Source organism: Salvelinus namaycush, chromosome 14 (genome assembly GCF_016432855.1).
Source record: "Salvelinus namaycush isolate Seneca chromosome 14, SaNama_1.0, whole genome shotgun sequence".
NCBI classification, from domain to species: Eukaryota; Metazoa; Chordata; class Actinopteri; order Salmoniformes; family Salmonidae; genus Salvelinus; species Salvelinus namaycush.
This window is the reverse complement of record NC_052320.1, coordinates 2,871,329-2,884,688: the sequence shown is the minus strand read 5'-3', so window position 1 is coordinate 2,884,688 and position 13,360 is coordinate 2,871,329. Positions and strand designations below refer to the sequence as shown.

Below are 13,360 nucleotides of genomic sequence, written 5' to 3'. Positions count from 1 at the left end.
GTGTTGTTGCCAATCCTTACAGTCTGTGGTCTGCCCGTCAGGAAGTGTTGTTGCCAATCCTTACAGTCTGTGGTCTGCCCGTCAGGAAGTGTTGTTGCCAATCCTTACAGCCTGTGGTCGGCCCGTCAGGAAGTCCAGGATCCAGTTGCAGAGGGTAGTGTCTAGACCCAGGGCTCTGAGCTTGGTGTCGCATTTGGAGGGAACAAAAGTGTTGAATGCTGAACTGTAGTCAATGAACAGCATTTTCACATAGGTGTCCCTCTTGTCCAGATGTGTTACGTCCGTGTGAGTAGCGATGGAAATAACATCTTCCGTGGATCTGTTGGAGTGGGTCCAGCGTCCCCGGCATGTGGGCCATGACCAGCCTCTCGAAGCACTTCATGATGACCAGCTTGAGCACGACGGGGCGATTTAATCATTTCGGTATATCACCTTTGTTTTTCTTGGGCACTGGGACGATGGTGGCCTCCTTGAAGGAGGTGGGGACTACAGCCTGGGACAGGGACAGGTTAAATGTGTCCGAGAAGACGCCCGCCAGTTGGTCAGCACACACCCTGAGGACGCGGCCAGGGATTCCATCTGTGCTGTTGGTTTTGCGAGTCTACACTCTTTTGAGAGTTTTCCTCACGTCAGCATCGGAGAGCGAAAGCACCTGGTCGTCCAGAGCAGTGAGAGTTTTCCTGGATGGCTCGGTATTGTCTACCTCAAAGTGAGCATAGAATGTTTTTTGCTCGTCTGGGACGGAGGCTTCAGTGGGAACCACACCGCTGGATTTGCCTATGTATTCTGTGATAGTCTGTGGTCCTTGCCACATCCGTCGTGAGTCTAAATTGTCGAACATCAATTCAAGTTTGAGTCTGTATTGTCTTTTTGAGTCCCTAATGGATTTGCGGACCTCGTACCTGCTTGCCCTGTACGCGCCGTGCGTCACCGAGTCATCGGGGTTCATTCTGCTGACATTGAATGTTCTCAGTATGGATATCTCTGTTCGTCCAGGGTTTTTGGTTGGGGTATGTCCGGTTTGTTATTGTGGGTACAACATCATCAAACACATTTCCTAATGAAGAATGTGACTGACGATGTATATTCACTCAATGTTGATGGATGCAATACAATACAATACAATATTGAAAGACTTTGATAGGGAAACATATTTCATACTGGAATTGTTATTATCTATCTTTTACGTCAATTGCTTTTAATCATTTTGCCTTTTTTCCCTTTTTCTCAGATTGCAAAAGACTTGATTGTAAAGTGAGTGCCCTCTTATTTTTAATCTGGTACTGATAATAAGTAACTAATAATAAATAACTAATAAGAAGTAACTAATAAGAAGTAACTAATAAGAAGTACGATTTGTTAGAAGTTTGGAACGGTTTAGGCCATTCTACTGATAAATACTTTATTTCTATTTTGTTTCTGTCTCATTCAAACTCTCTCTGTCTGTCCCACATGCTGTCTATCCTTCTCTCTCTATCCTTCTCTCTCTGTGTCTGTGCTACCTCATCTATATCCCCCTCTCCTTGCCAGGGTGAATGAGGCGTCCAGTACCTGCATCGTGGAGACCCTGGAGCCTGGTTATGAGAACATGGACCACTACAGGGTCAACTTCAACGCAGAGAAGAGGGCTCTGTACAAGTTGGACTTCATCAAAGGTACCGTGGCTGCGTCTGAACTATCTTAGACCCTATATAGAGCACCACTATCTTTTAGCCGGAGCCCCATTGGCCATCAGTGTGTTCTACTGATGTTCAACAGTAGAGAAGACACACCTAACCTGTTTTATTGTCTCTGTTCATTGTAGTGGAGGAGGAGGGAGAGGAGGTTCCTGAGGAGGCAGAACCAGAGCCGGAACCAGAATGTGAACCAGTTCTGGACCTAGAACCGGAGGCCGTTCTGGAACCAGCAACAGTTCATGAACCAGTGGCACTGCCAGCACTGGTGCAAGAACTAGAGCCAGAATTAGTACCACAGCCAGTGCCGGTGACAGTGTCGGTGCCGGTGCCAGTACTGGTGGAAGACCTACGGACAGAACCAGAGCAGGTGCCAGTGACAAAGCGACAGCTAGTTCCAGAACATGTGGCAGTTCTAGAGCCGCTGGAAGTTCTAGAACCAGAGTCAGCATCCAGTCAGGTCCTGGATGCAGAGCCTGTGTTGGAGCTGAAGACAGTGGGAGAGTGTTGGGGACTGAAGGACCCAGCAGAGCTGACAGAGCAGCTCAGGGATCAAGCAGAGGGGTGTGATGCAGACCTGCAGAAAGAGGAGTTCTGTGACCGAGAGGGCTTAAATACACAACAGGTATAGTACGCTATACATGACATGTATTTCCTCACCAATTGGAAGAAAAATTATGTAATTGCTACATGTTATGTTACATACATGAACTAATTTCAGACATGTTATGAGAATATTAATAATACTTAGTGATTTCTTCATTGACAGACAAGTGAGAACAAAGGATTTCATTTTATTGTTGCCCTAACCATTTCTCTCTTTGAGAAAGACAACAGAATAAAGAGTCAGGGTGTCCTGACAGAGTAAAGAGTCAGGGTGTCCTGACAGACAACAGAGTAAAGAGTCAGGGTGTCCTGACAGACAACAGAGTAGAGTCAGGGTGTCCTGACAGAGAACAGAGTAAAGAGTCAGGGTGTCCTGACAGACAACAGAGTAAAGAGTCAGGGTGTCCTGACAGAGAACAGAGTAAAGAGTCAGGGTGTCCTGACAGACAACAGTAAAGAGTCAGGGTGTCCTGACAGAGAACAGAGTAAAGAGTCAGGGTGTCCTGACAGAGAACAGAGTAAAGAGTCAGGGTGTCCTGACAGACAACAGAGTAAAGAGTCAGGGTGTCCTGACAGACAACAGAGTAAAGAGTCAGTGTCCAGACAGAGAACAGAGTAAAGAGTCAGGGTGTCCTGACAGAGAACAGAGTAAAGAGTCAGGGTGTCCTGACAGACAACAGAGTAAAGAGTCAGGGTGTCCTGACAGACAACAGAGTAAAGAGTCAGGGTGTCCTGACAGAGAACAGAGTAAAGAGTCAGGGTGTCCTGACAGAGAACAGAGTAAAGAGTCAGGGTGTCCTGACAGACAACAGAGTAAAGAGTCAGGGTGTCCTGACAGAGTAAAGAGTCAGGGTGTCCTGACAGAGTAAAGAGTCAGGGTGTCCTGACAGACAACAGAGTAAAGAGTCAGGGTGTCCTGACAGAGAACAGAGTAAAGAGTCAGGGTGTCCTGACAGAGAACAGAGTAAAGAGTCAGGGTGTCCTGACAGAGAACAGAGTAAAGAGTCAGGGTGTCCTGACAGAGAACAGAGTAAAGAGTCAGGGTGTCCTGACAGACAACAGAGTAAAGAGTCAGGGTGTCCTGACAGACAACAGTAAAGAGTCAGTGTCCAGACAGAGTAAAGAGTCAGGGTGTCCTGACAGACAACAGAGTAAAGAGTCAGGGTGTCCTGACAGACAACAGAGTAAAGAGTCAGGGTGTCCTGACAGACAACAGAGTAAAGAGTCAGGGTGTCCTGACAGAGAACATAGTAAAGAGTCAGGGTGTCCTGACAGACAACAGAGTAAAGAGTCAGGGTGTCCTGACAGAGTAAAGAGTCAGGGTGTCCTGACAGACAACAGAGTAAAGAGTCAGGGTGTCCTGACAGACAACAGAATAAAGAGTCAGGGTGTCCTGACAGACAACAGAGTAAAGAGTCAGGGTGTCCTGACAGAGAACAGAGTAAAGAGTCAGAGTGTCCTGACAGACAACAGAGTAAAGAGTCAGGGTGTCCTGACAGAGAACAGAGTAAAGAGTCAGGGTGTCCTGACAGAGAACAGTAAAGAGTCAGGGTGTCCTGACAGAGAACAGAGTAAAGAGTCAGGGTGTCCTGACAGAGAACAGTAAAGAGTCAGGGTGTCCTGACAGAGAACAGTAAAGAGTCAGGGTGTCCTGACAGACAACAGAGTAAAGAGTCAGGGTGTCCTGACAGAGAACAGAATAAAGAGTCAGGGTGTCCTGACAGACAACAGAGTAAAGAGTCAGGGTGTCCTGACAGACAACAGTAAAGAGTCAGGGTGTCCTGACAGACAACAGAGTAAAGAGTCAGGGTGTCCTGACAGAGAACAGAGTAAAGAGTCAGGGTGTCCTGACAGAGTAAAGAGTCAGGGTGTCCTGACAGACAACAGAGTAAAGAGTCAGGGTGTCCTGACAGAGAACAGTAAAGAGTCAGGGTGTCCTGACAGACAACAGAGTAAAGAGTCAGGGTGTCCTGACAGAGAACAGAATAAAGAGTCAGGGTGTCCTGACAGACAACAGAGTAAAGAGTCAGGGTGTCCTGACAGACAACAGAGTAAAGAGTCAGGGTGTCCTGACAGAGAACAGAATAAAGAGTCAGGGTGTCCTGACAGAGAACAGAATAAAGAGTCAGGGTGTCCTGACAGACAACAGAGTAAAGAGTCAGGGTGTCCTGACAGACAACAGAGTAAAGAGTCAGGGTGTCCTGACAGAGAACAGAATAAAGAGTCAGGGTGTCCTGACAGACAACAGAGTAAAGAGTCAGGGTGTCCTGACAGACAACAGAGTAAAGAGTCAGGGTGTCCTGACAGAGAACAGAATAAAGAGTCAGGGTGTCCTGACAGAGAACAGAATAAAGAGTCAGGGTGTCCTGACAGACAACAGAGTAAAGAGTCAGGGTGTCCTGACAGACAACAGAGTAAAGAGTCAGTGTCCCGACAGACAACAGAGTAAAGAGTCAGGGTGTCCTGACAGAGAACAGTAAAGAGTCAGGGTGTCCTGACAGACAACAGAGTAAAGAGTCAGGGTGTCCTGACAGACAACAGAATAAAGAGTCAGGGTGTCCTGACAGACAACAGAATAAAGAGTCAGGGTGTCCTGACAGAGAACAGAGTAAAGAGTCAGGGTGTCCAGACAGAGAACAGAGTAAAGAGTCAGGGTGTCCAGACAGAGAACAGAGTAAAGAGTCAGGGTGTCCAGACAGAGAACAGAGTAAAGAGTCAGGGTGTCCAGACAGAGAACAGAGTAAGGGTGTCCTGACAGAGTAGAGAGTCAGGGTGTCCTGACAGAGTAGAGAGTCAGGGTGTCCTGACAGAGTAGAGAGTCAGGGTGTCCTGACAGAGTAGAGAGTCAGGGTGTCCTGACAGAGTAGAGAGTCAGGGTGTCCTGACAGAGTAAAGAGTCAGGGTGTCCTGACAGACAACAGAGTAAAGAGTCAGGGTGTCCTGACAGAGTAAAGAGTCAGGGTGTCCTGACAGAGTAAAGAGTCAGGGTGTCCTGACAGACAACAGAGTAAAGAGTCAGGGTGTCCTGACAGACAACAGAGTAAAGAGTCAGGGTGTCCTGACAGAGAACAGAGTAAAGAGTCAGGGTGTCCTGACAGAGAACAGAGTAAAGAGTCAGGGTGTCCAGACAGAGAACAGAGTAAAGAGTCAGGGTGTCCTGACAGACAACAGAGTAGAGAGTCAGGGTGTCCTGACAGAGAACAGAGTAAAGAGTCAGGGTGTCCTGACAGACAACAGTAAAGAGTCAGGGTGTCCTGACAGACAACAGAGTAAAGAGTCAGGGTGTCCTGACAGACAACAGTAAAGAGTCAGGGTGTCCTGACAGACAACAGAGTAAAGAGTCAGGGTGTCCTGACAGACAACAGTAAAGAGTCAGGGTGTCCTGACAGACAACAGAGTAAAGAGTCAGGGTGTCCTGACAGACAACAGTAAAGAGTCAGGGTGTCCTGACAGACAACAGTAAAGAGTCAGGGTGTCCTGACAGACAACAGTAAAGAGTCAGGGTGTCCTGACAGACAACAGAGTAAAGAGTCAGGGTGTCCTGACAGACAACAGTAAAGAGTCAGGGTGTCCTGACAGACAACAGAATAAATAGTCAGGGTGTCCTGACAGACAACAGAGTAAAGAGTCAGGGTGTCCTGACAGACAACAGTAAAGAGTCAGGGTGTCCTGACAGAGAACAGAGTAAAGAGTCAGGGTGTCCTGACAGACAACAGAGTAAAGAGTCAGGGTGTCCAGACAGACAACAGAGTAGAGAGTCAGGGTGTCCTGACAGACAACAGAATAAAGAGTCAGTGTCTTAACAGAGTAAAGAGTCAGGGTGTCCAGACAGACAACAGAGTAAAGAGTCAGGGTGTCCTGACAGACAACAGAGTAAAGAGTCAGGGTGTCCAGACAGAGAACAGAGTAAAGAGTCAGTGTCCAGACAGACAACAGAGTAAAGAGTCAGGGTGTCCAGACAGACAACAGAGTAAAGAGTCAGGGTGTCCTGACAGACAACAGAGTAAAGAGTCAGGGTGTCCTGACAGACAACACGCTGTCTTGTTTTAAATGTCCCAACTGTGTCCCAAATGGCACCCAGGCCTATTCCATTATTAGTGCACTACTTTTGGTCAGAGACGGGTTCTTAGTTGTAGTGCACTATATAGGGAATAGGAGACCGTACACATGGACCATGCAGGGCCAGATTCAAAGCCAGAGCTGTGGCAGGAGGAACATGATGCAGGAGGTGACTTGGAGCTCCAGGACCAGCAAGCTGAGGCCAGTGAAGACACTAGACTCTACCCCAGCTGGTACACCCATGGCTGGACAGTGGTTAGAGGGGTGGTCTCGAGAGGCACTTGACGTACCTGGGGCTGGGAGAAGGAGCATCTTCCCACTAGCTAGGGAGCTCCAGGCCCAGCTCCAACCCCTGCCTCAGCCCCAGCCTTTACTCCAACCCCAGCCTCAGCCTCTACTCAAACCCCTGCCTAGGCCCCAGCCTTTACTCAAACCCCTGCCTCAGCCCCAGCCCCTACTCCAACCCCCAACCCCAGCCTCTACTCCAACCCCTGCCTCAGCCCCAGACTCTACTCCAACCCCAGCGCCAGGCTCGACCACCCCAGTATCCCCCTACCCCATGATAACCAATCACCAACCACCAGCTCCACATCCACCTCTTACTCATCCAGTCAGTCCTCCAGTCATCATGGCCGTCACTGCCTCTGCTCTGTCACCTGTATTACTTATGGAGGGTTTCTGATAGCTTTGACCCTGTGTTGTGAATGGCCCTGTGTTGTGAATGGCCCCGTGTTGTGAATGGCCTCCGTGTTGTGAATGGCCCCGTGTTGTGAATGGCGCCGTGTTGTGAATGGCCCCGTGTTGTGAATGGCCCCGTGTTGTGAATGGCCTCCGTGTTGTGAATGGCCCCGTGTTGTGAATGGCCCCGTGTTGTGAATGGCCCCGTGTTGTGAATGGCCCCGTGTTGTGAATGGCCCCGTGTTGTGAATGGCCTCCGTGTTGTGAATGGCCCCGTGTTGTGAATGGCCTCCGTGTTGTGAATGGCCTCCGTGTTGTGAATGGCCCCGTGTTGTGAATGGCCTCCGTGTTGTGAATGGCCCTGTGTTGTGAATGGCCCCCCGTGCTGTGAATGGCCTCCGTGTTGTGAATGGCCCCGTGTTGTGAATGGCCCCGTGTTGTGAATGGCCTCCGTGTTGTGAATGGCCCCGTGCTGTGAATGGCCTCCGTGTTGTGAATGGCCTCCGTGTTGTGAATGGCCCCGTGCTGTGAATGGCCTCCGTGTTGTGAATGGCCTCCGTGTTGTGAATGGCCCTGTGTTGTGAATGGCCCCGTGCTGTGAATGGCCTCCGTGTTGTGAATGGCCCCGTGTTGTGAACGGCCCCCCGTGTTGTGAATGGCCCCGTGTTGTGAATGGCCCCGTGCTGTGAATGGCCTCCGTGTTGTGAATGGCCCCGTGTTGTGAATGGCCCCGTGTTGTGAATGGCCCCCCGTGCTGTGAATGGCCTCCGTGTTGTGAATGGCCCCCCGTGCTGTGAATGGCCTCCGTGTTGTGAATGGCCTCCGTGTTGTGAATGGCCCTGTGTTGTGAATGGCCCCGTGCTGTGAATGGCCTCCGTGTTGTGAATGGCCCCGTGTTGTGAACGGCCCCCCGTGTTGTGAATGGCCCCGTGTTGTGAATGGCCCCGTGCTGTGAATGGCCTCCGTGTTGTGAATGGCCCCGTGTTGTGAATGGCCCCGTGTTGTGAATGGCCCCCCGTGCTGTGAATGGCCTCCGTGTTGTGAATGGCCCCCCGTGCTGTGAATGGCCTCCGTGTTGTGAATGGCCTCCGTGTTGTGAATGGCCCTGTGTTGTGAATGGCCCCGTGCTGTGAATGGCCTCCGTGTTGTGAATGGCCCCGTGTTGTGAACGGCCCCCCGTGTTGTGAATGGCCCCGTGCTGTGAATGGCCTCCGTGTTGTGAATGGCCCCGTGTTGTGAATGGCCCCGTGTTGTGAATGGCCCCCCGTGCTGTGAATGGCCTCTGTGTTGTGAATGGCCCCTGTGTTGTGAATGGCCCCGTGTTGTGAATGGCCTCCGTGTTGTGAATGGCCCCGTGTTGTGAATGGCCTCCGTGTTGTGAATGGCCCCCCGTGCTGTGAATGGCCTCCGTGTTGTGAATGGCCCTCCGTGTTGTGAATGGCCTCCGTGTTGTGAATGGCCCCTGTGTTGTGAATGGCCCCGTGTTGTGAATGGCCCTGTGTTGTGAATGGCCCCGTGTTGTGAATGGCCCCGTGCTGTGAATGGCCCCCCGTGCTATGAATGGCCTCCGTGTTGTGAATGGCCTCCGTGTTGTGAATGGCCTCCGTGTTGTGAATGGCCCCGTGTTGTGAATGGCCCCGTGTTGTGAATGGCCCCGTGTTGTGAATGGCCCCGTGTTGTGAATGGCCCCGTGTTGTGAATGGCCCCTGTGTTGTGAACGGCCCCCCGTGCTGTGAATGGTCCTTCCATCCCCAATGCACTTCTGTAATTGTCAGTCTTTTCCTCAATTTTGTATCATTTTCTACCCTTTTCTTTCATAATTTCCATCTGTCCATCCATCTCTCTCTCCCTATAGGCTGTCACGCTCTTCTTCTTCATCCTGGCCCTGGTCATCATGCTCCAGACTGTGTGGGCCCACATCAAGAGCCTTGCTTTTATATAGCAGAGAACAGCAGCAGGATTCACACTGCAACCTGGTTGATAATACTAAGGTACTGGTCTGGAGTGGCACGGAGGGCGACTAGGCAGGGTATTCAGTTTAGGAGGTGCTTACCTCGGATCAGTTTTGGTCTTTTGGATAATAATGAATAAGAGTATCTGGACGGGGGGACCTGATCCTAGATCAGTTCTCCTGTTCTAGGACACTGTATGAATAACTACCATCACATCATGTCCCTGGGATGTTGGCGATGGGTATTTCTTCTGGGAAAGAAAGAAATACAAATCGGTCTCGGAGTTTTATCTGTGAATATTGACTGTTTAGCATGGAACTGATGAAAAATTGACAGGCAATCCTTAACAATTTACCCGGCTTGAAGTCATCGTTTTTTGTGTGTGTGGTCAACAAACTGATGTTTTTTAGTGGCTGTTTGACTTGCAATCTGAACTAGATGTTTCTACCTGCAGATGGTAACCATGGTTTGTCTTTCTGAGATAATTGGTATTTTGCTGCAGCGAAGGCTTGTCGTATAGGTTGTAACTACTGGCAATGTCGATCCGACGTATTTTGATGACGTTGTCTGAAGATACGGCATCACTCGGATTTGTTTTGTTTTCTGTTGTCTTGGTTACCATCTGACTGAGGAAACAAAAAGCAGCACAAATCGAAGCAGCAGGTCTTTCAGCGAGAGAGAAGTTTCCTGATACTCCCTCCACTTGATAATCCATCTCTGTTACCTCCCTCCTCTTCTAGGGTCTAACCCTTTCGGTGGGACCACAGGAAAGGGAGAGGAGGGATGGGAGCAGAGCATTGACACACATTGTAGCCCCCAACAGCACTACTAATGCTGCCACCTTGTGGCTATAGAGTGGTATGACAGGCAGTCGGTCTGGTGGGTGGCTGCTGGCGCTGGTAGGAATGTAAGGCTAAGACAGGATGTAATGGAGGATCGTATTTGTGTAATGTTATTTTGTGAGAAGAATCACACCCAAAACCCAATCACACAAAATAAAACATTATATAGTGGGGCATTATGGTAGCTGCTGCTGCTATCTCATAACAATGGTTCTCTTATGGTCCAAGTTCCAACCCTCTTCTGTTATCTATGGTTCCCTTATGGTCCAAGTCCCAACCCTCTTCTGTTATCTATGGTTCCCTTATGGTCCAAGTCCCAACCCTCTTCTGTTATCTATGGTTCCCTTATGGTCCAAGTCCCAACCCTCTTCTGTTATCTATGGTTCCCTTATGGTCCAAGTCCCAACCCTCTTCTGTTATCTATGGTTCCCTTATGGTCCAAGTCCCAACCCTCTTATGTTATCTATGGTTCCCTTATGGTCCAAGTCCCAACCCTCTTCTGTTATCTATGGTTCCCTTATGGTCCAAGTCCCAACCCTCTTCTGTTATCTATGGTTCCCTTATGGTCCAAGTCCCAACCCTCTTCTGTTATCTATGGTTCCCTTATGGTCCAAGTCCCAACCCTCTTCTGTTATCTATGGTTCCCTTATGGTCCAAGTCCCAACCCTCTTCTGTTATCTATGGTTCCCTTATGGTCCAAGTCCCAACCCTCTTCTGTTATCTATGGTTCTCTTATGGTCCAAGTTCCAACCCTCTTCTGTTATCTATGGTTCCCTTATGGTCCAAGTCCCAACCCTCTTCTGTTATCTCAGCCCAACTGGAAGCTTGTGGTCAGAAGTGGGCAGGACTTGCGGTGCTGTCTTGTGCTCTCACAAAATCTTTTAGCATTCACTTATGCTCGTCCATTGAATCATGACGCTCCTTGCTGCATGAAATAGGTTTGACATCATGATTAACTTTCTTTGTTATAAACACATTTATTTTATTTAACCTTTATTTAACTAGGCAAGTCAGTTAAGAACAAATTCTTATTTACAATGACGGCCTACCAAAAGACAAAAGGCCTCCTGCTGCGACGGAGGCCTGGGATAAAAAATAAAAAAAACTATATAAATATAGGACAAAATACACATCACAACAAGAGAGACAACACAACACTACATAAAGAGAGACCTAAGACAACATCATAGCAAGGCAGCAACACATGACAACACAGCATGGTAGCAACACAACATGGTAGCAGCACAAAACATGGTACAAACATTATTGGGCACAGACAACAGCACAAAGGGCAAGAAGGTAGAGACAACAATACATCACGCAGAGCAGCCACAACTGTCAGTAAGAGTGTCCATGATTGAGTCTTTGAATGAAAAGATTGAGATAAAACTGTCCAGTTTGAGTGTTTGTTGCAGCTCATTCCAGCCGCTAGCTGCAGCGAACTGAAAAGAGGAGCGACCCAGGGATGTGTGTGCTTTGGGGACCTTTAACAGAATGTGACTGGCAGAACGGGTGTTGTATGTGGAGGAGGAGGGCTGCAGTAGGTATGTCAGATAAGGGGGAGTGAGGCCTAAGAGGGTTTTATAAATAAGCATCAACCAGTGGGTCTTTCGACGGCTATACAGAGATGACCAGTTTACAGAAGAGTATAGAGTGCAGTGATGTGTCCTATAAGGAGCATTGGTGGCACATCTGATGGCCGAATGGTAAAGAACATCTAGCCAGCTCAAGAGCATCCTTAACTGCCGATCTATAAATTACATCTCCATAATCTAGCATGGGTAGGATGGTCATCTGAATCAGGGTTAGTTTGGCAGCTGGGGTGAAAGAGGAGTGATTACAATAGAGGAAACCAAGTCTAGATTTAACTTTAGCCTGCAGCTTTGATATGTGCTGAGAGAAGGACAGTGTACCGTCTAGCCATACTCCCAAGTACTTGTATGAGGTGACTACCTCAAGCTCTAAACCCTCAGAGGTAATAATTACAACGGTGGGCAAAGGGGCATGCTTCTTACCAAACCACATGACCTTTGTTTTGGAGGTGTTCAGAACAAGGTTAAGGGCAGAGAAAGCTTGTTGGACACTAAGAAAGCTTTGTCGTAGAGCATTTAACACAAAATCCGGGGAGGGACCAGCTGAGTATGAGACTGTATCATCTGCATATAAATGGATGAGAGGGCTTCCTACTGCCTGAGCTATGTTATTGATGTAAATTGAGAAGAGCGTGGGGCCTAGGATCGAGCCTTGGGGTGCTCCCTTGGTGACAGGCAGTGGCTGAGACAGCATATTTTCTGACTTTATACACTACACTCTTTGAGAGAGGTAGTTAGCAAACCAGGCCAAAGACCCCTCAGAGACACCAATACTCCTTAGCCGGCCCACAAGAATGGAATGGTCTACCGTATCAAAAGCTTTGGCCAAGTCAATAAAAATAGCAACAAAATATTGCTTAGAATCAAGGGCAATGGTGACATCATTGAGGACCTTTAAGGTTGCAGTGACACATCCATAACCTGAGCGGAAACCAGATTGCATACCAGAGAGAATACTATAGACATCAAGAAAGCCAGTCAGTTGATTATTGACAAGTTTTTCCAACACACATGAATGATTCCATGTAAGCATTCCATGTAAGCATTCCATGTAAGCATCTCTCTGTGTCTCCATATAATGCATTCTTGGTGTGCTCTCTTGAATAGCCTATGTGACCTTTTCACTAGCTTATTGGCCTAAATAGATTAGGCATCCTTATCTGTAGTACCTTGCATTTGAAGGCATCTGTCCATCTCCTTTCTCTGTCCAGATTGAGCCTGGGTCAGAGAACCACACACCACAGGAAGGTGGTCCCTCCTCCCACTCCTCCCCCTCCTCTCCTTCCTCCAGTGAGTCCCCTCGTCTCAGCTTCTCTTCCTCCTGGCTCAACGCTCTCTCCAAGAAGAAGAAATGAAGAAGAGATTGTCTGTACCACCGAGGGCCTGTCTGAACCATCATGGCTACAGAGGGCCTGTCTGAACCATCATGGCTACAGAGGGCCTGTCTGAACCATCATGGCTACAGAGGGCCTGTCTGAACCATCATGGCTACAGAGGGCCTGTCTGAACCATCATGGCTACAGAGGGCCTGTCTGAACCATCATGGCTACAGAGGGCCTGTCTGAACTATCCCTACAGAGGGCCTGTCTGAACTATCCCTACAGAGGGCCTGTCTGAACCATCATGGCTACAGAGGGCCTGTCTGAACTATCCCTACAGAGGGCCTGTCTGAACCCTCATGGCTACAGAGGGTCTGTCTGAGCCATCATGGCTACAGAGGGCCTGTCTGAACCATCATGGCTACAGAGGGCCTGTCTGAACCATCATGGCTACAGAGGGCCTGTCTGAACCATCATGGCTACAGAGGGCCTGTCTGAACCCTCATGGCTACAGAGGGCCTGTCTGAACCATCCCTACAGAGGGCCTGTCTGAACCATCCCTACAGAGGGCCTGTCTGAACAATCCCTACAGAGGGGACAGGCCAGGCAGAGACAAGGCCAAGATGGTTGAAACGTCAA

At 48.9% G+C, this 13,360-nt stretch overlaps 1 protein-coding gene across 1 annotated transcript in view; it reads left to right on the top strand.

Annotated features, from left to right (window-relative positions):
* Positions 1 to 8,958, top strand: part of LOC120059548 (E3 ubiquitin-protein ligase TRIM63-like) — a 34,932-nt gene extending 25,974 nt beyond the window's left edge. The window contains exons 6-9 of the mRNA XM_039008681.1: positions 1,232 to 1,254; positions 1,531 to 1,655; positions 1,805 to 2,298; positions 8,872 to 8,958. Of these exons, the coding sequence (XP_038864609.1) occupies positions 1,232 to 1,254; positions 1,531 to 1,655; positions 1,805 to 2,298; positions 8,872 to 8,958 (729 nt within the window). The remainder of the gene's footprint in view (positions 1 to 1,231; positions 1,255 to 1,530; positions 1,656 to 1,804; positions 2,299 to 8,871) is intronic.
* The last annotated feature ends 4,402 nt before the right edge of the window (positions 8,959 to 13,360 follow it).